At 52.2% G+C, this 24,240-nt stretch overlaps 7 protein-coding genes across 7 annotated transcripts; 3 read left to right on the forward strand and 4 right to left on the reverse strand.

Annotated features, from left to right (window-relative positions):
- Nucleotides 1-346: 346 nt before the first annotated feature.
- On the reverse strand, nucleotides 347-3,723 carry GCG54_00015462 (Aldehyde dehydrogenase; the record flags this gene model as incomplete). The annotated part of the gene is made up of 4 exons (XM_045415245.1): nucleotides 347-932; nucleotides 992-1,304; nucleotides 2,842-3,268; nucleotides 3,334-3,723. 4 exons carry the CDS (start codon nucleotides 3,721-3,723, stop codon nucleotides 347-349), a joined length of 1,716 nt encoding a protein of 571 aa, XP_045259243.1.
- A 642-nt stretch (nucleotides 3,724-4,365) lies between these two features.
- On the forward strand, nucleotides 4,366-9,123 carry GCG54_00015463 (putative transporter; the record flags this gene model as incomplete). The annotated part of the gene is made up of 9 exons (XM_045415246.1): nucleotides 4,366-5,364; nucleotides 5,421-5,511; nucleotides 5,562-5,760; nucleotides 5,818-5,938; nucleotides 7,615-8,124; nucleotides 8,183-8,295; nucleotides 8,351-8,566; nucleotides 8,624-8,771; nucleotides 8,836-9,123. The coding sequence occupies 9 exons, from the start codon at nucleotides 4,366-4,368 to the stop codon at nucleotides 9,121-9,123; spliced, it is 2,685 nt and encodes an 894-aa protein (XP_045259244.1).
- GCG54_00015464 (putative 3-hydroxyisobutyrate dehydrogenase) lies at nucleotides 6,057-7,083 on the reverse strand (the record flags this gene model as incomplete). Its single annotated transcript, XM_045415247.1, has 2 exons — nucleotides 6,057-6,742; nucleotides 6,798-7,083. 2 exons carry the CDS (start codon nucleotides 7,081-7,083, stop codon nucleotides 6,057-6,059), a joined length of 972 nt encoding a protein of 323 aa, XP_045259245.1.
- A 1,041-nt stretch (nucleotides 9,124-10,164) lies between the features above and the next one.
- Nucleotides 10,165-12,194, forward strand: GCG54_00015465 (putative transcriptional regulatory protein; the record flags this gene model as incomplete). The annotated part of the gene is made up of 4 exons (XM_045415248.1): nucleotides 10,165-10,193; nucleotides 10,285-10,410; nucleotides 10,471-11,595; nucleotides 11,642-12,194. 4 exons carry the CDS (start codon nucleotides 10,165-10,167, stop codon nucleotides 12,192-12,194), a joined length of 1,833 nt encoding a protein of 610 aa, XP_045259246.1.
- A 2,372-nt stretch (nucleotides 12,195-14,566) lies between these two features.
- Nucleotides 14,567-15,840, reverse strand: GCG54_00015466 (Aldehyde reductase 2; the record flags this gene model as incomplete). The annotated part of the gene is made up of 4 exons (XM_045415249.1): nucleotides 14,567-14,895; nucleotides 14,963-15,085; nucleotides 15,148-15,528; nucleotides 15,588-15,840. 4 exons carry the CDS (start codon nucleotides 15,838-15,840, stop codon nucleotides 14,567-14,569), a joined length of 1,086 nt encoding a protein of 361 aa, XP_045259247.1.
- A 1,139-nt stretch (nucleotides 15,841-16,979) lies between these two features.
- GCG54_00015467 (Iron-sulfur clusters transporter ATM1) lies at nucleotides 16,980-19,146 on the reverse strand (the record flags this gene model as incomplete). The annotated part of the gene is made up of 2 exons (XM_045415250.1): nucleotides 16,980-17,059; nucleotides 17,112-19,146. 2 exons carry the CDS (start codon nucleotides 19,144-19,146, stop codon nucleotides 16,980-16,982), a joined length of 2,115 nt encoding a protein of 704 aa, XP_045259248.1.
- Nucleotides 19,147-21,150: 2,004 nt separating this feature from the next.
- On the forward strand, nucleotides 21,151-23,615 carry GCG54_00015468 (putative beta-glucosidase D; the record flags this gene model as incomplete). The annotated part of the gene is made up of 2 exons (XM_045415251.1): nucleotides 21,151-21,265; nucleotides 21,319-23,615. The coding sequence occupies 2 exons, from the start codon at nucleotides 21,151-21,153 to the stop codon at nucleotides 23,613-23,615; spliced, it is 2,412 nt and encodes an 803-aa protein (XP_045259249.1).
- Nucleotides 23,616-24,240: the final 625 nt, after the last annotated feature.

Raw genomic sequence — 24,240 nt, forward strand, 5'->3', positions numbered from 1 at the left:
CTCTGTGCGACGGGCGCGGGGAAGAGGAGCTCCTCCCGGGGCAACGCCCACCTGCACGAAGCTTATCCACGCGACTCATTGCCAAGAAGAGGGTTCTCCGGTAAGTGTTTGGCGGGACGAGCTCCCAATTCTGCGTGAGACTCAGCGAATCGGTGACTTGGCCGCGGGGCACCACACTCAATGCCTGGACACCTTGACATTAGGATTCAGGCGTGGAGGCTGGGGAGTAACTTGGTTACGATCTTGATTAGGAACGGCAGGTGCAGCCACCTTTACTTGATAATTGCCACGTGCTTATGACATCGTAGCTCCTTATCCTATTTCCTCGATTGATTTTGCAGTGTAATTACAACATGATTCCTACAGTCTTCAACTGCGTAAAGCCGTAGATGGCGTCTTCTCCCAAGTCCTTCCCGTTGCCACTTTGTCTGTACCCACCGAACGGAAGAGCATAGGAAATCTTGTTGTAACAGTTCACCCAAACTGTTCCCGCCTCAAGCTCTTTCGCCATTTTGATTCCCTGCTTGATGTCAGACGTGAAGACTGCCGCGGCGAGCCCATAGCAGGTATCATGCGCCATTGCCAAAGCTTCCTCCTCGTCACTAAAGGATGCAACGGCCACGACTGGCCCAAAGACCTCTTCTCTCGCAATCTCCATGTCCACCTTGACGTCGCGGAAGATTGTAGGCTCAATGAACCAGCCAGAAGGGCTACGTCCCCCCGTTGCGCAAACGGCACCTTGAGTCTTCGCCTTTTCGATCATGCCCATGATCTTAGAGTGCTGGCTGCCGCTGATCTGGGGGCCCAGAAAGGTTTCGTCGTCGAAGGGATCTCCAAATTGGTTCTTTCTTGCCCTTTCAACAAACTTGGCGATGAAAGCCTCGTAGACGCTCTCATGAACAAAGACGCGGCTACTCGCACAGCAGTTTCGTCTAGAAGAAAGAGTCTCTGGGTCAGTTGAAAATAAACCAAGGAATCCACAGCAACTTACCCCATGTTGTAAAATATGCCGCCATTCACCCACTCGACCACCTCATCCAAGTTGCCGCTTCCAAAAACAATACTTGGTGACTTGCCACCCAGCTCCAAAGTGACCTTCTTCAAATTGCTATCTGCAGATGCATGCAAGATGCTCTTTCCGACGGCAGTGCTACCAGTGAAAGATACTTTCGCAACGTCTGGATGATTGGATAACGCAGCTCCGGCTTCGTTTCCAAGACCTGGTACGATATTGACAACACCAGGAGGAAATCCGGCCTCAACAACCAGCTTACCCAAATACAGCGCCGAGAGCGGAGTGAGTTCTGCGGGCTTCAAGACAGCGACGTTTCCAGCAGCCAAGGCAGGCCCGAGTTTCCATCCACACATCAGGATTGGGAAGTTCCATTGAGAGGAAATTAGACGAGTCCATCAAGAATTTAGAGCTTTTATGTGCTGGCGGGTCAGGGGAAGTAATCAACTTACAGGAATAATAAGACCGCAGACCCCCAGAGGCTCTCGCAGGGTGAGGCTCAGCATGTTTGGGTCAGTCTCAATGCTGTCACCTTTGATCTTGTCTGCCCTAAAAATTTGAAGATGCGGTGAGTAAACAGAAGCAAAGCTCAGGACAGACCAAAACTAACCATCCTGCATAGTATCGGAAACAGGCCGCACACGCGAGAACATCGGCAACTTTGGCCATCCTGACAGGTTTTCCAGCATCGATTGACTGCAATGGTGATTTAGTGTCTGGCGAGTTGTTCCAAGGCTGGATAGATACGCACCTCAATTTTTGCCAATTGGTCTGCATCTCTTTCAATGAGATCAGCAAGGCGGTTTAGAAGTCTTCCCCTTTCACTAGGTGTCGTTCTCCTCCAACCCCGCCATGCTTGCTTTGAGGAAGCCACTGCAATATTAACATCGTCGCTGCTTCCTCGAGAATACGAGCAAATTGTTTGCTGGGTGTACGGATTGATAGATTCGAGGGTGCTGCCGTCCTTGGACGCATGGAATTCATTGTCAATCAGAACACCAGTCGGTTGATCATATGCCGTACCATCCGGCAGGGAAATGCGTGTCTGATGTTGAACGGACATTGTCGTTACAATTTCTCGAAGTCAAGTACACTAATTGAAAAGAAGATTCATTCAAGACTTTGAATCATGTCGCCGTATGCTTCGTTTTTTGAAACGTCCCACCTCAGCCACTGTTTAACTTCAAGTACGTTGAATGATTTCCCACTCCAACCCCTGGGTCAGTCAATCTCCAGCGGCTAGAGTTCTGCGGACTTCCGTCACCGCTCGACCTAATTGTGGATAAGATTGGCAGACCAGCAGCCGAAGGCACGGCGCGGGTTTCTACCTCCGCTTCTGGGCCGGCCCCAAAACTGGTGGAGCCCATACGAAGTAAGGATCTTGGCTTATCTCAATCAAGCCGTTTCGAAAAGACTTGTTGAATTCATGTTCAGAAATTGTTCCACAACGCTGTGTCCTGGATGTTCTTATTCATAGTGATTCTGCACCTGCAACCCCTTGAACTGAAATGACGTTCCCTGTCGCTTGTCCAGCACCTTTTTGTGATGCACATCTTTTACCCTTGCCCTCACATACTCCGTCCCCGATGGCACCGGTTTGCTCAAGTCCTTATCTTCTTCCCTGATTAGTCCGAGACGGTCTAGAAGAGGGGACGGCACAGTTCTCATTGGCGTGTGGTCTCCCGGACGACTAAAGTACAGCAGCCCTAGTCGAGGAATGTCGATTTGGTCTTTGGGAGGCTTTACCACACGATGAATTGTTGACTTGATGAATCCTGTCTTCGAGTCAGAAAAGCATGGAAACTTGCTTGGGGAAAAGGTTGACTTACCATTCGTGAGGAACGTCAGGGTGTCCGCAGCGTTACAGGTAATGCCCCCTTCGACGGGCTTCACATATTTCCAATCCCCCTCAGGAGTCCGGATTTGCAACCCTGCAACATGCTGAGAGAAAAGAAGAGTCAAACTGCCAAAGTCCGTGTGTCCTCCCTTTGAGTATGCTTGCGCCTTGTCCCACTCTTCGTCTGTCCGAACGTTGTAGATCATGTACCGCAAATGATCATCCGAGACTTGATTATAAGCATGTGCATCTGCAAGGTAATTGTCTGGTAGTTCCAGGATGATTGCGATCAGAACGAAGAGCTTCCGGGCAACTTCCCAGACCTCACGATGGAAGTTGCGGATCTCGTCCCAGTTTTCCTCCACAACACGGTGACGACCGACCTGTCCCCAGGCTGGAATGTCTTTGTGGATGTTCAGCTGAGCTCTTGTCAGAAATCCTGTGGTCAAACAATGGTTCCCATAGGAGAAGCACAGTCTCATACCATCTCAATATTCTCTTTGACGCCCGTGTCACCAATCCATCTCTCGTTCTCCCTGTATCCGAAATACTCGCCTTCTGCGAAGTTGCAAGGGAACCTTCTTTTCTCATCAAGTGGTTCCTTGAAAAAGGTGTTTCCGATACTGAACTGCCGTAGGATACGTTCATCATCGATACCAGTGCCGGTAACAACCCAGAATCCCACTCGCGTGATAGCATCATAAAGTTGTTTCGCGAGATCTTGCTTGCCTCCCGGCTCGTCGAACCGCGAAAGATCAATGGTAGTAAGAGGAGCCCAGTCTAGATCCTCTTTAGTCTCCTGGGGGCGTGACCAGGGCTTGACAAGCAATGTGCCAGTTGTAGATGGCGGCGGTGAAACTGCGGAAGGGGCCATGGTAGTGTTTAGGACCTGGAATTTGATTGAAATCCAACAAAACAATAGTCCCCAAAATTCTTTGAGCCTCATTTATAACCGGATCTTACTCCAGTACTCAACCCTCATACTCGAGGTTATTCAGGCGGGGTAGTTACACGATCGGCCATTGCGTGCTTGGGAACCCCAACAACGTGCTCATCGGGAATAAAAACAGCGTATCACCACAGGATCATATCGAATCCTTCAAATGATATTTCTCCGCATTTACTGTCCGAAAGCATGCATGAATGATACCGAAATGTGGTGTTGAGTATGGCGTCCAAGATGTCGTTACCGCATCCCAGCCTGAGACGGCAGGGAGCTGCAGCTCATAGTGTAGCTGGCAGTTGGTATTGGACGGGGGACCTCCTTCGCCATTCCGGTTATCATGTCGTGATGGATTGGAGATTTCTAAAGAGATGACACTGCGATTGGTAACTACCGGCGGGTTGGTAGAACCAGCTTCCCTTTCGGATAATGCTTTACATGTTTCTTACTAATGTCTACCGAAGGATTATTCTTCTGCGGAATAAAATCTGTTCATATTCAAGACATACAGGACTGCGTTCATTTACTCCCATTTACTCCCAGTCACTGGTACATCAATCCTCTTCCATCAAGATGGCGGTCGCTAAGGACCCGATCGGCACCATTGCGCAGGTTGCCAACGAAACGCAGCTATTTTCTGAGAAGGGAGCTGGATCAACAACCGAAGCAAGATCGAACCCTGATATTGAAGCTACCTCAAAGGATGCGGTTCTTGAAAAACGCATAATGCGAAAGATTGACCTCTGGCTTGTTGGCTTTTACTCTCTCGTTTATGTCTTCCGGGTTATTGACAGCGCAAACTATTCGAACGCCGCCATCATCAACCTAGAGGCCGGTACGGGCATCAAGAAACAGCTCGGCTTCACGCCTTCGCAGTGGGCATGGACGCTTTCTATTTTCTCTTACAGCTATCTTATCTTCGAGCCTACCAATACGGTACTTTTAAAGCTGTTCAAGCCGTCAAGATGGATGTTCATCCTCATCATGGCGTGGGGCATATCGGCGTGTTGCTCCGCAGCAGCAACAAACTTCTCGGGCATGATGTGCGTGCGATTCGCAATTGGTGCGGCAGAGGCTGGATTCTTCCCGTCTGTTTTGTTTCACTATGCTTTCTGGTACAGACCTGAGGAAATGGCCTTGCGCATAGCTTTCTTCTACTCCGTGGGACAGGTATCCAGTGCACTCTCTGGTCTGTTGGCGTACGCAATTTCATACATGGACCAACTTGGGGGGGTCTCAGGATGGCGATGGCTGTTCATCCTTGAAGGTTTACCTGCTATAATCCTTGCCTTCTTTGCTTTTGGTCTACCCGACTACCCTGAGTCAGCGAAGATTCTCACCGAGGAGGAAAGGCTCTATGTAAAAGAGAGGCTTGCGAGCACTGCGCCCAAGGGCGGGTCACATTGGGACTTCAAATCTCTGAAAGTCATGGCCAAAGACCCAACCCTCTACACCTTCAGTCTTTATTGGATCTGCCATGGTATTGGAGGGTTTGGGGTGGGATTTGCATTGCCTACGGTGATCTACCAGTTGGGATTCACCACTACAGCGTACTCTCAGTTGATGAACATTGTGAGTTTCCATCCCAACGAGACCAACTTGAGATGAACTCCACTAACCATCTTCAGCCGCCATACGTCTCGGCATTTCTACTTCTCAATGCTTTGGGTTTCATGCTGCAGAGGAAGTGGATTAGACCCTGGGTTACTGCCGTGGGGAGTAAGTTCTAGAAGACATCTCACAAGACACCGGGAAACTGACTGTCCTAGTTGAATCAACAATTATCGTGTGTTACATCATTCTTCTTCTCGTTGATAACCCGATTGTCCGCTACCTCTGCTTGATCGTATCTGTGGCCTGCGCTGGTTGTGCGTACCCAGTTATCTGGCCCGAACGAATCAGGGCGCTAGAGGGAACAGTGGCATCAGGAATCGGCATTGGCCTTACGAATGCGTGTGCACAGTTCGGGTATGCTCAAGCCTTATCGTTAATATTCAACTGAACTACGCTGACTTTGCTTCATAGTGGGATTGTAGGCCCGCATGTCTTCAGCACGGTGTTTGGTCCCAGATACCGCATTTCATATGGCGTCAATCTTTCGGTTTTGGTGGTTGGCATCTGCTCAATTCTAACTAGCTGGTTTCTCGTTATCAAGAAAGATCGCAAACGAGCTGCAGCACTCAATGGAGAATAGATTTGGAAACCCGTCACTGGATGAGAACTATGTTGGTTGTCAAAGTACAGTTATGCATCTACCCTAGGTATCAAGGCGTCTCGAAATCGCGAGGCTCGTCACACTCCTTCAGCCCGACCGCGGTAGGCAATTCAAAACCGGCCTTCCTCTCCCATAGCTTCAAACACTCAGTGTAATCCGCAGTACGCTCCACATTGGGCTCCTCTAGAGCCTCCTTGAAAAGCCCATGCATGTTTTTCGCGAGCTGCGTGTCAATACCCATTTTCCCACACAGTTCAAGATTGATGCCCAAGTCCTTTACAAGTAGAGCCAGCCCATATCCGCTGGCATATGTTCTTGTTAGGCCCTCGGCCCTGATGGAGTGAGCTGTGCCGTAGTTGCGGCCGGTGCCAACATTGAGAACGTCCGTGATCTGTGCAGGATCCAAACCCATCTTGCGACCGACGATAAAAGCGTCGTTAAGAGCTGCGATACCGGCAGCGGTGACGTAGTTGTTGAAAGTTTTCATGACATGGCCGCTACCCAAAGGACCCATAACAAAACGCCATCGAGACATGGTCTTCAAGACGGGCATTGCGAAGTCAATGTCTTCCTGAGCCCCGCCAATCATGAAGGTAGCCTCGCCATCGTTGATCCCGTGCATTCTGACTTGGGTGACGGGAGAGTCTACTAGGCGCAGCTGGTACTTCTCGAGGTCTTTGCCTAGTTGTTGGGTGCCGAAAGGGTCCGAGGAAGATGTGTCAACGATGATACAGCCTAAAACTTCTTTATCAGAAAATAATTACAACAGAAAGACTGTCAAATATCCTACCAGGCTTCATGTATGGAGCAATGCCTTGCTCTCCGAGGAGGATGTCTCTGACGATGTGGCCGTTTGGCACCATGGTAATCAACACATCAACGTCCTTGAATGCGTCCGGCCCAGCGGCAGCCTCTTCAACCGGAAGTTCCTTGTTTTCAACAACAAACTTCCGTTGCTTCTCCTTGTCAGCATCACGAACAATCGTCTTGAAGCCCTTCTGAGCAACATTCTGAGCCAGTGGCCCGCCGGCGAGCCCTAGGCCGATGTAGCCAACAGATTTGATGGTTGAAGTCATGATGAACAGAGAATGATCAATAGTCAGAGATATGTGGCAAGTCGACAATCGCTTCCGATACTACAACAGACATTGAACGGGTGCCTTTTTCTAATTAATGGACATATGATCGTGTTTTAGGCGGGCACGGTCTTGAAATTTACGGAGATCGACACCCACGGACATCCGTTTCCGTCATGCAACTTCTGCACGGAAACATTATGAGAATAAGATTGGTGGTGTAAGTGCCTCCGCATGGTTTGAATGACGACGAACTGATGATGAAAGTCTGGCTGCATATCTGACTGACGGGCATCCGTCTCCGTCTTGTTCAACCCCACCTACATGCTGTGCTGTTTGGCTAGGGAGCTTGATGCGCTAACGCACTTTCAGGGGCGTGGCGATACAACCCCAGCGAACTGATAAGCCATTTTTGTCCTTCATTACAAGAGGAACCAGCAAAGGCGCAACCGAAGTCAATGACATAGTCAGAATCTTCCAGAGTTCATAAGTTTGCGACTTTTTTTTTTCCTTTTCACTGCCATGACGCAGTCTACCATGGAGCCAAAACTCGACATGATGGCGCAGGACAAGCCTACGAATCCTGAAGAAGCACGCAATGCCTTGTCAAGCTCAACTCTCATCCCCGACCGTCAGCTGGAAAAGCAAGTCCTCCGAAAGCTGGACTTGCGACTTGCACCCCTCTTCGCGACCCTTTACTTCGTAGCGTACCTCGATCGAAGCAATATCGGAAATGCGGCCGTCGCTGGCCTGACTGAAGACCTTGGTCTGTCCGGTTCTCAGTTCAGCACCGCCGTCAGCGTCTTCTTTGCAACGTATGTTGCATTCGAGCTTCCGGTCGTCCTTGCCATGAGAAAGCTTAAGCCATATCGAGCTATTTCTATAATGTGTTTTGGCTGGTCAGTCGTCACAATTGGTACAGCATTCACCAAACGGTTCGGGGACTTGGTGGCCGTGCGTCTACTTCTGGGCTTGTGTGAAGCGGGCTTCTTTCCTTGCCTCTCTTTGTACATCACGATGGTTTACAAGCGAGAAGAGCAGGTACGTGGAAGCCTCAAACTGAACATATTGAGAGAGTGCTAACAACTTCGGCATACAGGGCTTGCGATTGGCATACCTCTTCACTTCGGTCTCACTCGCTGGCATGTTCGGGGGGTTGATTGCAACGGCGATTACCAAGATTGGGCACAGCGCAGGGCTTAGAGCTTGGAGGTATGTGTCATGAACATCTCTTCATCTCTTTCGTATCTGATAGGTCGAACTCCAGCTGGCTCTACGTTATCGAGGGGCTGATATCCCTCCTTGCTGTTACGTGGGTGTGGTTCGGATTGCCGAATGATCCAACCCGAGCGAAGTTTTGGAAACCAGAGGAGAGAGAAGTGATGCTTGCTCGAGAAGCGCAACGACAAGAGTATCTGGGAAGTCAGGTATTTGAATGGAAGGAGGTCTTCAACGCCTTCAAAGACCCTAAAGTCTATTCCACGTAAGTTACCAGCCCCTGTACGTACACCAAATTGCTGATGCTCTTGTTTTTCTTGAGTGCTTTGATCCAGTTCTTCCAGGACATTATTTTGTATGGGTTTAGTACTTTCCTGCCTTCTATCCTGCGACTTGATCTGGGGTTCACCGCACTTGAGGCACAATATCTTAGCATCCCAGTGTATTTTGTGGGAGGTGTCAGCTTTTTTGTAAGTCGTCTTAGTTCCGGTCCCCATGTCACAAGAGACGTCTATGTGACTAACGGCTGCGTAGACAGCTGCCATTCTTGGAGACAAGTGGAGACTTCGAGGAACGGTGAGATCTCCAGAGACACTTCAGCTTGAGGTTTGGATTGCTGATCTCAGTCGACAAAGTTTCTTCTTGGCCTTGACATGTTTGCGGTCGTTGGGTATGCGATCCTTCTCGGTGTTGCAAACAGTCCTGGCATCCGATACTTTGCGTGCTACCTCGTCGCTATCCCGCTTTACTGCGGACCCGGGCTCAACGAAATTTGTGAGTGTGGTTCCATCTATCAACATGGGAGATAACGACGACTGTTAAGGCAGATGAGCTGACGCTTGTGGTTAGGGATCAATAATAACATGGCTCCTCATTATCGGCGAGCCACAGCGATCGGGTTGCAGCAGACTATCGGAAATATTGCCGGCATAGTTGCTCCTCAAGTATATCGTTCAGCGCCTTATCGCTTGGGACATTGGTGCTCACTTGCTTCTGCCATCATTTGTATTGTCCTCATAGCTGGTCAGATATGGTATCTGCGATTGTTGAACCAGAAAAAGGAACGGATCGAGAAGGGAGAATTGAGTGATGACAGAAAGGAGACTATAGGGGAAGGGCAGTTGGAATTTCGTTATGTTTACTAGGTTTAGTCGGCATCAGGGGTGGTCCAATGGTTCAATAGCAGGTTGCAGTCCCAATGCGCTTACACTCTCCCGACTCTGGTATTTATGTTATCTAATGGCGGGAGGATGCACCAATAACACAAACTACATCCTGCTCTAGACTCAATGCACCCCTATCTGGTGGCGGCAGCGGACATCCGCCCCCGTCTGTGGGTCTCCAGAACTGGGGAACATCCTGGGAAGGGGACTTGTTCCTCGGATAATGCACCTCCCCGCTCCGCGGAAGCGTGGAAGTGACGAACGAGGTAGCCAAATAGCGCTTATCTTATCATTCGAGCCCCTCCTCTATCTAACATGACACTGAGATGTTCGTTCCGTAAGCGGCAAAATCCTGTCTACAATAGGATAAAGCCTGGAGCCTTTGGTTTTTACACGGTGACTTTCATCGGATTTCCAGTTTCTCATGATGAATGAAAACCCGGAGACCGATTCAAAGACCCCGATAGGGGAGGTTGTGACTACTTCGTAGGTGGATTGACTTGGTACCATGACTCGTTCACATTTTGTCTGATATCGTGCAATATTAGATGCGAGCGGTGTCGCCGACGAAAAGTACAATAGCACTGGCCCCTAGTACCAGTCTCAGCTCAAATGTGTCTAACGCTGCGAGTTTCGAGTGTAGATCAAATGCGACCGTCGAAAGCCATGCGCAAGATGTCGAAAGGCCGGAACAGAATGTATGAGGGCGGGCAGCGGGGAGAAGCAAAGGTGAGTAGTTTCTTTTCCAAGACCACGGTTGTCTCAATGTCTAGGTCGTGTCTTTTGTTCCTTGCTCATTGTAACATGATTACTCTCGAAGGCCTGTGCCTAAGACATATGTTCGCGCACTGGAAGGTCAGGTCGCATCCCTTGAAGTCTTCATTAGAGAGTTAGCAGCTGCAGACTCCGAGCACCGGGAGCAAATGCTGCTTTGCTTTATTGCAACAGGAGAACCATCTGCATCCCAGAATGAATCGCAGATCATCCCAAGTGATTCCATCGCAAGCATAAGTCAAGAAAACCCCAAGTCACCACAAGAAGACGATGAGGCCGGGCTAGCTCGCCCAAGAGCTGGTCAGCTAAGAAAACTTGCCAGGGGTAATTCAGCTCATTTTTACGGCGGGACCAGTCTTTTCAACATATACATATGTGACAGAGAGACATCGCCATGCACCGACTGGTCCATGAAAACGACAGTTGCCGACGACATACTCGGCAGCGCTAACGCTGACCAGCTCTCCGAGATCGCAAGCCCCCATAACAGCTGTTTCCGGTACGCACCTCACGATGACATATCGCAGCGTCTGATGGCTTGCTTCTTTAGGGAGCAATACCCTTACAACATGTACATCTATCGAGAGTACTTTCTTCGCGACTACGATGTTGGAACTGGTCGCTACTATTCCGATTTTCTACTTTTCGCAATATGCGCCATGGGTTCCCTTGCAACTGGCAACCCTGATGATCTACAACTTTATGATGTGTTTTCTTCCCAAGCGCAACAGCTGCTGTACTCAGCTCTGGACCGACCTGACCTTACTAGCTTGCAAGCTCTACTTCTGCTCGGTCAATGCGAGATTGGACGTGGCCGCGCTTCGAAAGGTTGGCTGTTCTGTGGTATGGCATTTCGCTTAGCCCACGAGATGGGTCTACACTTGGACCCGAACAACTGGAACGGAACCTCAGAACCAGATGTTGATCGAGAGATTTTGCGCCGTGCCTACTGGGCCGCCTTCATCGTTGATAAGCAATTGAGTCTCTACTTTGGGCGCCCGCCAGCTCTGTATTTGTATGAATCAGATGTTCGGAATACTGTTAGACTACCATACCCGCCTGATTGGGAAGGACTTCTCGACACATATATCGCGCCCGGTTTGTCCGTCACGGCGTTCGAAGATGGGATTGCTCTGGTTGGGGCTTTGATACATCAAGCTGAGCTGTCAAAGATTCAACATAGTATCATTACCGAACTCTTCGAAAATCGTCGGTCGAGAACACACAATGCCAACACCGCTGCAACAGTTCAAAAGCTTCACGTTTCCTTGACAAAGTGGCTGGCAAGCCTACCCGGGAAGCTTTACTGGAATCAGTGGACAGTTGGGCAAGTCCCAGCATGTGTCCTTCATCTACAGTGAGTCATGCGTGCCTCTTTAAACCTCTTCTCTGACAAGTCGTAGCATGCGTTTTCATACTGCAATGGTAATTCTCCATCGACCGCCGCGCCACCTTTTGTCGCAGCCAGATGTTGCATCCAGTGAAGATGTGGAGATATGCTATGAGTCGCTACAGGCCATTCTACGTTTACTCAGGAGCTACAATCGGTTTTATCGCTACGACTGCCTCCCGATTGATTTCGTTCACACTCTTGCTACCGCGGCAGGAACCATCATGATGAGACACCATCTAGAAAGAACGCCTTGGGATGAGACACAGACTTCTCAAGCACTGACACGCATTCTCGAAGCCATGACTGCTGTCCAGAATGTATGGCCGTGCGTAGGTGAGATTAAAGACAGCATTATTCAAGCTAGCCGGAGAGAGGAAGGGGGCATCCCCGGGGCCGATGCACTTGCAGACTTTACTCTGATGACCGGGCTTTCCGGCTCAGTTACGGGAAGTGATGTAGATAAGTTGTTACTTTCAGAAGGCGGTATCTTTGATACTGATGCCGGTTTGCTGGTAACCGATGATTTTCTCGGTGGTACGTTCCCGTGGATCGCGGGTGGATAACAGAGAACCACTAGGCTGGGAAGCACAATAATTGGAAGTTCACGTTAATATCCAAGAGAAGACGTGATACGTATCGACACTCCCAGTTTGTTGTCAGCTTATCTACTCGACACGTGTATCAGAATGCACTTATAAGTCACGAATTCCCCTGACCAGGGTCCATGGATACGCTTACTGAATCCGATACCGAGACATAGAGCACAGTCTAGATTCACCTCACTCTTTCGGAGACTCGGAGAAAGTCCTTTCAACAATTCGCGAGACATAGAAAAGCACATTTTCTGTCGAAGAGTAAATAAACAACATCTTGCAGCAGCTGCACGAAATTGGAATCGAACCAAAGTTGCTTGATACAGATTGCTAAGTTGAGCAGTATTCGCCTTGTCGAGATTGTCAAAATAATACATATCGAGATAGCTCACCCGCCGTAGTGGCATCAGGCACACTGCCGAGCACATCCCTGAACCTAAGTCCCTTTGCTACGACAGGGGGTGTTGGGCAGGCAAGCTGCAGTGGTGCCTTAGTCAAGTCTGGATGAACATGTGGATTCTTGCATAAACGATCTTTCCACAAGCACTCTGTTGAACTAAATAGGCGCGTATTCAAGTATCCACGATTCATCATTCTAAGTTTCGGTCTCCCCAGAACGCCTCGGGCCTCTGAAGTCGGCTTCCAACTCCGACGCCCTTCTGGACGAGACACGCATCATTACCTGGCCCCCAACCAAGATCCTTAGCCCCTACTTAATCGATACCATATGCACGATCAGACTACCTTCCTAGTGTCCTCTGTCTAGCTCGCGAATGGGGTAAATAACTACTGTTTCCGGCCTTCCCCGCTTGTGCTTAATTTCATGCTTCCCCGTCCGCTACTCCGCCCACTCTCTGGGTAACGGGGGTAGCCTATTCAGACATGGTTCTGGAAGTTTGCATCTGATTCGGTATCTTGACAGAAGCAGCCGAATGTACCCACAATGAACGTTTTCACACCAATGCACGACTTCTGAATCTAAGCAACCGTAAGGTTTGCCGTGTTACACCCTGTCACCAATGAATAAACTGGCCAGAATGTTAGACGTTTTCTTCGAAGTTAGGGAAGAAAAGCCGCAAAGAGACCGCCCGAGAATCATTCCCAGCTAGTCCGCATATAGCTGCGACGTTGGGAACCGTCTTAGAGCCAGAATACGATACAATGCTGATATGGATTCGCCTGAAAATGCTGCCTTGAGGCTCTGCGCCCCTTTGTGAGTCGCTTTAATTCATGCACGTGGGCTATGGTTTTCTTGATGCACACTGGAGTATGAGTCGCGTTTTCACATGATCTACATTAACAGAGCTCCTAACGGAGTGGAAGATACAGGTTCCCCTGAACATGAGAAAAGAGATGCCAGCTGACTCACGGCCACCAGGCCACCCACTGACTCGACAGTTGCCCGTTCTGAACGGAATTGAATCAGGGTATCCCAGGCATCATGTTCTTGTTCGTCTCACGGTCTAGAATCTGGGGGTGCCGCCAGCTAACGAAGCTTAGCGTCCATCTTCCTGGTCGTTCGTCCCATGTCATTCATGGACGCTCTGTTCCACGTTGCAGATCAATCCCTTCATGAAGCTGCCTTGAGAGCCTCAATTAGGACAGCAGATATAGGATGTCCGGCAATCGCCGGTTGAGGCCTTTTCCAGGGAAATATCGTCGAAGATCATGTGTGCAGTTCATTTACGTCTCACAAGTATTTCAGCAAATGTTTGAGCGATATGCGTCGAATAGGTCCTTCCAAGAAATATTTAAGTGCCGTTGAATCCCCAATTTCTCGGTACAATATCACTCTCCAGCCATCTCAACATCACAAAGCCTACAGCCACTCTTTTCTCAACTCAAAAACCAGTCTCTACTTCTTCGCCAAAATGAAGGTCGCCGCCGTTTTCATCGCCGCCCTCTCCCTCGCCACCTCTGTCGCGGCTGAGGGCTGCTTCCCCTGTTCCGAGCGCAAGGGAGGAGTTGTCGTGAGTGGCTCCCGGTTCTCTACACGCCGTGTATTAAGAATGGTACTAACAAGATGAAAGTGCACCACCCCTCCCCCCAACAGCCACGGCTGTGGTCTTTGCTGCGACAACGCTTCTCAATGCCAGCGTTTCATCGAGCTCGGATACTGCAAATAAGTTATGGATTTTGAAGGAAAACCGTCGAGGAAAATCAGATAGTTTCAGGGCTTGGCGCGTAGAAAGCGCAGTTGCTAGGACACCAAATCGACAGTTGATATCATATTGCTTCCTGGGTGTCCTATTCGATGTGATGTTTGGTGAAATGATACCCAGAGCTCCTGCTATGCCATTTCATTTGATGTACCTCTACGGCTCATACCCTGCTCAACGACGTCAAACAGCTACCCCATTTGAGTGGCCATTGGCACCCCTGAGGTGCTCAGTGTTTGATGCAATGCTATCCTCCAACGAGATCCACCCCGGCCTTCCGATTCTTCGCAACAACGACTCGGCGCGAGCGATCGGCTTCACTGTGACAGGGTACTCTTCTCCGTAGAAGTTGTCCGCGAACTTCCTGTCAGGGTTCTGCTTTCTCATGATCTCGAGGATTTGGTCCCAGTGCATCGGGAAGGCGAAAGCGAAGATACGCTCAGCCTTGACATCCGGCAGAATCGCGGCGGCCAGGTGAAGCGCGGCATCATCCTGTACATCCACGAAGTAATCTTGAAACGGATTCAGAGGTCAGCCATATTCGAAGAGCAAATGTGTGAAGAAAGCGTGTGTGCTTACGCGGCAGATGCCAGAGCTCACCCAAGCTTTTGCCCTCGAACAAATCTGTTACCAAACCAAAAGATGAGGTTCCTCCAGCGTTGACGGGGTCGATGCTCCTGCCAAAGTTGAAGTCGGGCACAACTAGACATGACTCTCGGTTAGCGGTACTCCATATCAGATCTGAAACGTGAACGGCATCTCACTCGAGTTCACTACAATATCAGGACGTCTCGAGGCGTTGTCTTTGTAGTACTTCCAGATGCTCTGCTCCTGCTCCATCTTGCTCGCGCCGTAGATGGCGCCGCCATGCTCGATGCCCCACGGAGGAGGGGCCCACGCGAGCTCCTTGGCATCATGGCCATAGGTGGTCTCGTCAACAGTCTGGCCCTTGAGAGCGAAGAAGTTCTCCTTCTTGAGGGGCATGAGAGTCGAGGCTGATGAAGTTAGGATGAAGCGCTTCATGTTGGGTTCGTTGTAAGCAGCCTCGATGGCGACCATGCCGCACTTGACGGCGCCGCCGATGACTTCAGCCGGGTCGCCGTTGAAGTCAATTACGGTGGCAGTGTGTACGAAGGCCGCGGCACCTGACCAAGATCAGCAACGTTCCTCATGCTAGTTACTAGCCAGTTTTGTTCCAGCTCACCCTTGACAGCTTCATCGTAAGCTCCATCGGCTTGCATATCAGGCACAATGTGCAGTTCGAACTTCCCCTTGCCATAGGCCTTCTCAAAATGGGGCACAAGCCAGGCGCTCTTTTTCGGGTTCCGGACCGTTCCACGAACGATGTAGCCCGCCTGGATGAACTGGTCGGCGATATGGGAAGCGATGTAGCCATTGGCGCCGGTTACCACAACAATAGAACCCTCGGGAATCGCTGGGTTCTCGATAGGCGCCATCTTTCGTCTCAATGTGTCTTGGTGATGCAATATGTGCGAGTATTATGTGCGTCTGTGTGGTTGATGCGAGATCAGATGGCAAGTCGACACCACCAAGAAAACGATCAGCAAAATGATGCGATTGTCCAAAGTCAATTGAATCGCAAGCCAAAAACGCAGCATCAGATGGGAATCCCAAGCCATTATAAATTCGCCGCTGGCCTGGGAGACACCACACTACTGACGCATCATGATGTCGACCGGCCAGCAGACCGCTCACGATCTCCGTGTAGTGGGTCGGCGACTCGGACTCGACGGGATGCCGCCGAAACTCGAAGTGGAGACGAGTGGGTTTTCTCCGGTCCCTGAACTGGGGCCGCCGGCCGGGAATTTCGAGCATCTAGCGACATGATTCACCACGACTTGCGCGGCTCATGCAGCAAGAGTCATTTTGAGTATGCGGATATGACTGCTGAGGGCCGGCTCATCAGTCCGTCTAGTCCGTTTGGGTCCACTTCGGCAGCAGAAAACGGGAGTTGAGGGCCTCGAGTGCATGATGATATGATGATCGGACGGACCGCGTTGAGTTTAATCAGTACCAAAATCATGGCTGGGGTTGACTACGTCCCTGAGCGTGATGTGCAGCTCTTGTGAGGAATGTGGCACCAATTCCGGCTGCATCTCCACAAACACCGGGCATCCTTCACCACCCCTCATGATGCTGCACCTCAAACGGTTCGCCCTGCTAGGGAATCCGAGACCGTCCCACTTGAGGACGGCCCATCCCGGCGCGGACATTTTGTCCTTTCCGTTGAAATCGGCAAGGTGGGGTCGATATAGACAAGCCTTCCCATCCCCATGCTAGTGTTGACCTCGCTTCGCATCGCGTGCCGTAGCTAAGACTAATAGCCATTAGCCTCTCGCGCCGGCTGCCGAGGAACTCTACCTGGAAAGACTTGTGTGGGAGATTCAGTTCAGTTACTAAGCCATGGAACGAGACTTTTCCAACCAGAGCAGAGGAACTGGCACGCCCCCTCATCAAGCTCAACATGCTCGAGAAAAGTCGGAGATAGTTCACATGGAAGATCTCACGAGATGCGATAACTGTCAACATGGAATAAGATTTTTCGACAAGTGGTATTCAACAAAAATCTCAAAGATCAGCGACCAGCAGGTGGCTTCTGCGCGTCCTCCTCTGCGACCTCGCGCTCTCCATCTGCGTTGAACAAAGTCTCCTGGGCTTCATCGGGTGTCAGCATTAGCGTCGCAAGATGGGGCTAGAAACAACTTACCACTCCAAAGCTCGGCGTACAGTCCGCCCCGATCGATCAGCTCCCTGTGAGTACCCATCTCAGCCACACTACCCTCCCTCAAGACGATAATCAAGTCCGCATCAAAGATTGTGCGCAGTCTGTGCGCGACAAACACACTGGTCCGCGACTTCTCGCGGAGGATACTGTTGATGTTGAGCATGAGCGCCTGCTCGGTATGGGTATCCAAAGCACTGGTCGCCTCGTCGAAGAAGAGCAAAGGAGGATCCTTCAGAAGCAGTCTGCTGACCGCCAAGCGCTGCTTCTCGCCGCCAGAAATCATCATGCCGCGCTCTCCGACCTTGGTTTGATATCCATCGGGGAAGCGCTCGATGATCTCGTGGATGCGCGCACGCTGAGCAGCAGCAATGACGCGCTCTTGAGGGGCAGACATGTCACCATATCGGATGTTGTGCTCAATGGTGTCGTTGAATAGGGGAGTGTCTTGAGGAACAACGCCGATGGACCTGCGGAGGGAGTCAACCTGGACTTGGCGGATTTCCTGGTCGTCGATGAAGATGCGACCGGACTGAACGTCGTAGGAACGGAACAACAGGCGAAGGAGAGTGGACTTGCCGCAACCACTAGGGCCGACGACAGCCACCTTCTTGCCGGCGGGAATAGTAAGCGACAGGTTGCGGAGGATAGGGCGATCGGGGTGGTAGCCGAAGGTGACGTTCTCGAACTTGATCTCTCCGCCCTTGGAAAGGGCCAGGGGCTTAGCGTCGGCCACGTCCTTGATGGAGACGTTCACCTTTTGGAGGTTGAACAGAGTCTCCATGTCAAGCAGCGACTGGCGCAATTCACGGTAGACGGATCCGAGGAAGTTGAGAGGCACGGACAGCTGGAAGACAAGCTGGTTAACCATGACGAGATCACCGACAGTGAGGTTACCCTGCGCAACACCGTTCGCAGCCAGGTACATCATGGCCGTCAGCGCCGAAGAGAAGATGATGTTCTGACCGCTGTTGAGAAGGGCCAGGGAGGTAGCGACCTTGATCGAGCTCTTCTCGTACGCCTGGAGTGCCTGGTCGTATCTCGCAACCTCGAACTTCTCGTTGTTGAAGTACTTGACAGCCTCGTAGTTGATGAGGGAGTCCACGGCAACCGTAGACGCCTTGTTATCGGCCGCGTTCGCCTGTCTTCGGAACTTTGTTCTCCAAGCCGTCGTCCAGATCGTGAAAGCCGTATAGCCAACCATGGTGAGCACCGTAATGGCGGCGAAGTTGGCGCCGTACTGCCATGTCAAGATACCGCAGACCATTGAGATTTCCAGAGCCGTGGGAATAATGTGAAAGACCATGCTCGTGAGTAGGAAGCTGATACCCTTGGTTCCTCGATCAATTGCGCGCGTCAAGCCACCCGTCTGCTTGGACAGATGGAAGCTGAGGTCCAGCCGCAGCAAATGGTCAAAGACGTTACAGGCCACCTTACGGATTGCCTTCTGGGCCACAGAGGCAAAGACCGCGTTTCGCAGCTCCTGAAAGACCGTAGCTCCAATTCTTGTTGCGCCGTATGCCAGAATCATGCTTCCTGCTATGGTGATTGCCGTTCCGCCAGTGGCACCAAAGTCGATGTTCATTGCGTCGACGATGCTCTTGAAGTAGAAGGGAACCTGCACATTGAGGACCTTGGCGCCAATCAGCAAAGAGACGGCGAGTCCGACCCTGACCTTGGTGCTCAAGCTGTCCTTGGGCCAGAGGTATCGCGACATCTCCTTCATGATGGCCCAGTCGGCCTTGCGCTGCTCCTGGGCATTCTTCTCGGGTGTCGCAAGGGGATCGGCAGGGGGTTTCTTGGCCTGCGTGGCCTTCGCCGCGGTCGCTTTGGGGCTACCATCGCTTGGCTTCGTCGTCGCCGCAGTCTTGGGTTGTTCGCGTCTCGCAGGGGCGCTGGTCTGGAAGATGCGAACAGGGGCTCGTGGGCTCTGAGGCAGCCATGGTGGACGGCAGATGCTCGCGTGACCCAGGCCTCGAGGGCAGGCCAATGGAGCCTTGTGAACGGCTCGGATTATCATCGTGATCGTGCCCGGCGCCGCAACACGATCATCTTCCTCCTTGACTCTGCGGGAAAAGCGTCAGTCCTGGCGGGGGACGGGAGTCGAGCCGAGCTAATCGATAAGAAGAGCCGAAGGACGCCCTGCGATCGTCGGAGGGGTAGGAAATTGCCGCAACTTACCACGACCTGCGGGTGATCTGGTCCAGAAAAGGAGGCAAAAGACCGTTTGACAGAAAAGAAGGGAGATGTACGAGAATCCGGGTGTCTCGGGGGGTGTTGAACGGCGATTATGCACCAAAACGCGAGAAAGTCGCAAGCAGCGGCTCGGCTTATTCGAGCTCCTCGGTCGGAATGATGCAATTGGCGGCGCCTAAGGCACCTTGACGGCCACTGCCATTGGCCCCACACCTTGGAGCCGGAGAGGTACCCAGTCTCTCACCGACTGCGACCGAGTGCATACTCGGTGAGCAACCGCCACACCGAGAATTATCCCCTTCCTCCAACTCTACAGCCCAATCATCAATCAGCATCGAGTGGGTTTTGTTGGTTGGATTGGTCTTCCGCCGTCCATAACTCGATCTTTCAAAGATGAATTTTCTCAAAAATGACATTAACATGCTCGACGGCTCTTGCTGAGGTTGAGCTCATGAGCAAACAGAAAACACCATTCTGCCCGAGTGTACGGTCCGATTTGGTGCTCTCTCTCTGCATCCGTGAAAAAAGTGCCGTGATGGTGTCAAGTGGGCAGAAAAGAACGGCGAAACCTCTTCTCACAAGCCGCTCGGAGAAATCGGAGTGATCTGCACATGGAACCCAAGATTACAGATTTCTAATTTTACGCGACTTTGCAGTCTGCAATGCCGGCAGACAGGGGCTGGGATGCGGACAAGGACATCGAGCACCCACATATCGTGAGTGAGCCGCAGCTGCGGTAAGCCTCCTCGACTTCGCCAAGGCGCCACGCGCAGCTGTTCACTCTGATTGCCGAGAGCTTGTTTGGTTTAGAGCTCGTTGGAGATGGACTGTGCCGCATTCCCGCTGCCTTGTCGTTCATCCAGTCTTCTTCATCGAACCTTCTGGGGTGACCGCTCTGCTCAGGCCACCTCCTTCATCTAATCTCAGTGAACCAACGATCATTGCTCCAACGGGCACTTCATCGGTTGCAACCGGGTGTCTCCATCACATTATCGGCGCGGCCGTACAGCGGGGACACTCATAGGAGGCTACCATCTACGAATCGGGCTGCGTCACGACGGCAAGTTTTCCGAGGCAAGATTGTGCCGTGCTGCCATGGTCATGATGTTGCTCACGTCTTTCCCGGCCGTTTCTCGAGGCGATCCAGCCGCGGCCTCCCACTCTTCAAATACCCAAGCACTCGGAGCTAACCCTGCTGAAGTTGTCGAAATGCGGTAGACGATATGTCAGCGGCCGGTTTCCGATGGCTTTTGGCCGGACATAGATATGGTGGTTGAGTGGTTGCAGGGAACAGCATAATAAGGTGTCCCCGTCCGGCCCCGTTTACGGAGCCGCCACGCGTCGCCGCGTAACTCTGTGCGCTGCGGTATGTGGGCAGAAGAGCAACCGCACATACAAAGAGCCCGGATTTTCCGGCCTGGCATGAACGTCTTCTCGACTGTTTTGGTTTATTTATGTTTCACTGTCCGGAATTCCCGGCTGCTTTAAAGCCAACGTCCCAGAAAACCCGCCGACAATGAGGTTATATGGAGATCCGCCCCTGAGCCTTAATTTATTGTGGCGCTCCTCGTGGCGGGCCGGGGGACGTGGAAGCTCACCACGATGGGGCGCTGTCATTGCGATCGTGAACTAGACTGGCCGACATCTCGGCCTTATCGCCCCAGCGGCCGCGCAACGGACGTCGGCGCAGCGAGGCAATGGAGTTGCCAAGAAGTGTATATAATACTTGAGCAGAGACTGAAACTCGAATCATGAATCTTCAGACGAAAGAGTTTCAACTTCACCCCATCATCCGTTCTTTAGACTATTGCCGTTCGTTTTGATCAACATGAGAGTTTCACTCTCATCCCGCGCTCTTGCGGCGCTTACTTTCGTTTCTTCTACTTCCGCTCTTTCCAACTCTTCCTCCACCTCTACCTCTGCTATTCTCTCTGACGGATATGGTATTATTGACAACCCCCAAGTTTCCAGTCTTTGGCTCTGACGTCATCTTCAGTCCAGCTAGGTGACTTTAACGATGCCTACGAAAAGGCCAAGGCCTTCGTCGCGACCCTCGACAACGCCGCCAAGGTTTCGATCATCACCGGCCAGAGCGTCACCAGCAACAGCACCAGCGGCAGCTCCTGGACTGCTCTCGCCAACAAGGATGGTGTCTCCGGTATCAACTACGCCTTCTACGTTTCCGGCTTCACCATGGCCAACGCCTTGACCATGAGCTGGAACCGCGAGCTCATCGAGCAGCAGTTCAGAGCCATCGGCGACGAGTTCTACGGCATGGGCTACAACCTCATCAACGGACCCGAGCCCGGCCCTCTTGGCCGTGTTCCCTACGGCGGACGAACCCCCGAGAGTTTCGCTGCCGACCCCTACCTGACCGGTATTGCCATGGGCAAGGCCATCTCTGGTATGAACTCTGCTGGTGTCATTGCTGGAGGCCGTCACTTCCTCCTCAACGAGCAGGAGACCAACCGTTCTTCGGGCATCTCCGCCACCACTTCCGCCGTCTACACTTCCAACGCCGACGACAAGACGATCCACGAGCTCTACTCCTGGCCCTTCGCCGACGGTGTCAAGTCCGGTATGATGGCCGTCATGTGCGGTATGACCCGTGTCAACGGCACTCTCTGCTGCGAGAACAACGACCTCATCAGCAAGGTGCTGAAGAAGGAGATGGGTTTCCTCGGCCTCGTGTTCCCCGATGTCAACTCCCAGTCCACCTCGTACGGCTCCGCCAACGCCGGTCTCGACTACGGCTCCAGCAACTACTGGACTGAGGACATCCTCAACGCCGGCATCACGAACGGCAGCTTCACCCAGGACCGTCTCGACGACATGGCCATCCGCAACGTCATCGGCTACTACTCCGTGGGCCTCGACAACGGCAAGCAGCCCGAAACCGTCTCTAGCTCCACTGAGTACCGCGACGTCCGCGGCAACCACTCCAAGCTCATCCGCCAGGTTGCCGGAGAGTCCATCGTCCTCCTGAAGAACTCCAACACCTCCGGCCTCGGTCTCCCCCTGAAGAAGCCTCGCACCATCTCCCTCTTCGGTGCCCACGCCGGCCCCGCTCTCGCCGGACCCAACCAGCCCTTCAGCGTTCAGGGTACCGACTCCGACGTCTACCAGGGCCACCTTGCCTCCGGCACTGGCTCCGGTCAGCTGTCTCTGCCCTACCTCGTTACTCCTTTCCAGGCCATCACTGCCCGCGCCATTGAGGACAACAGCATGATCTGGTGGCTCCTGAACAACACCTACACCTCTACCTCTTCTGGTGGCATGGGCGGCGGCGGCGGCAGCCCTCCTGGCGGCATGACCGGCAACGCTACCACCGGAGGCGGCATGGGTGGAGGCAACAGCACCGGCGGCGGCATGGGCGGTGGCGGCGGCGGCGGCCTCGGCAATCTCGGCCAGGGTACCGCTACCACCCCTTCCTTCTCCAACTACGCCGAGAACTCCGAGGTCTGCCTTGTCTTCATGAACTCCTACTCCGGCGAGGGCGGCGACCGCAGCCTCCTTTACGACGACGAGCAGGACGCCATGGTCACCTCCGTCGCCTCCAACTGCAACAACACCGTGGTTATCGTCAACACCGCCGGCCCCCGTGTCCTCGACGCATGGATCGAGAACGAGAACGTCACTGCCGTCCTCTACTCTGGTCTCCTCGGCCAGGAGTCCGGCAACGCCATCACCGACGTTCTCTACGGCGACGTTAACCCCAGCGCAAAGGTCACCCACACCATCGCCAAGAAGGCCACCGACTACCCTGCCCAGATCTGCCTGACCGAGGTCTGCGAGTTCTCCGAGGGCGTCTACATCGACTACCGCTACTTCGACTCCAAGAACACCACTGTTCGCTTCCCCTTTGGCCACGGCCTCAGCTACACCACCTTCTCCTACGACAAGGTCGATGCCACCGCCACCAACCAGACCGCCCTGAGCTCCAAGTACCCCACCGGCGCTCTATTCCCCGGTGGCCAGGCCGATCTCTGGGACGAGGTTGTCAGCGTCAAGACCAAGGTCCAGAACACCGGCGCCATCGAGGGCTCCGAGGTCGCTCAGCTCTACGTCACCTTCCCCGCCGAGGCTGCCCAGCCTACCCGTGTCCTCCGTGGTTTCGAGAAGGTCAACGTCGCCCCCGGCCAGTCTGGCGATGTCACCTTCAGCCTCCGCCGTCGTGACCTCAGCTACTGGGACACCACCGCCCAGCAGTGGGCCGTCGCCAAGGGCACTTACACCTTCTCCGTCGGTGCCAGCTCCCGCGACATTCGCGGCACTGCCCAGATCACTGTTTAGATTGTCTTTGCGGAGGAGGACTCTTTCATTGACGATTGACTACTACATTTCTTCATGTACATGTTTTTAGACATATAGATACCTTAGACTTGTTCCTGACGTTGGATAGAACAGCATTTAGACAAAAGCGTTGTTTCATAAACATTTGATTTCAATCTTCAAAATGTCCATGAAATTCGATGTCAACCTCGTGAGGCTCACATATTACTCACTAATGTTTTGTTCAGTTGCTCAATACCACCTTAAGTCCGTGCTGTGCTCCAAGACAGCTCAAAAAATACCAGGTCTCCAAGTTCTTCTGAGTAACTACCATCCACTTTTAACCAACCGTGTCTCAGCATTATCCATCTAAACCTCGACATGCCAGCGTTGAGTTCTGAGATCGCGTGTGAGCAAACTTAATCAACACCCATCGCGACTTCCTTCCAGTTCTTCCTGCCAACCCAAAGTAGCACAGGTTCTTCTCTGTCTCTTATCAACAGTTGGAGACCTATTTCAAGCCATCAAACTTCCCAACCCACCCACTTGCAGCTTTCAACTCTTCCCCCGCCAACCACACGCCACAACAGGAGCGACCTGGACGACATCACTTCTTTCACCCTAATACTATAAGGTGACTTGAAAC

This window comes from Colletotrichum gloeosporioides (assembly GCF_011800055.1).
Source record: "Colletotrichum gloeosporioides strain Lc1 chromosome Unknown consensus_79, whole genome shotgun sequence".
Classification (NCBI taxonomy): domain Eukaryota; kingdom Fungi; phylum Ascomycota; class Sordariomycetes; order Glomerellales; family Glomerellaceae; genus Colletotrichum; species Colletotrichum gloeosporioides.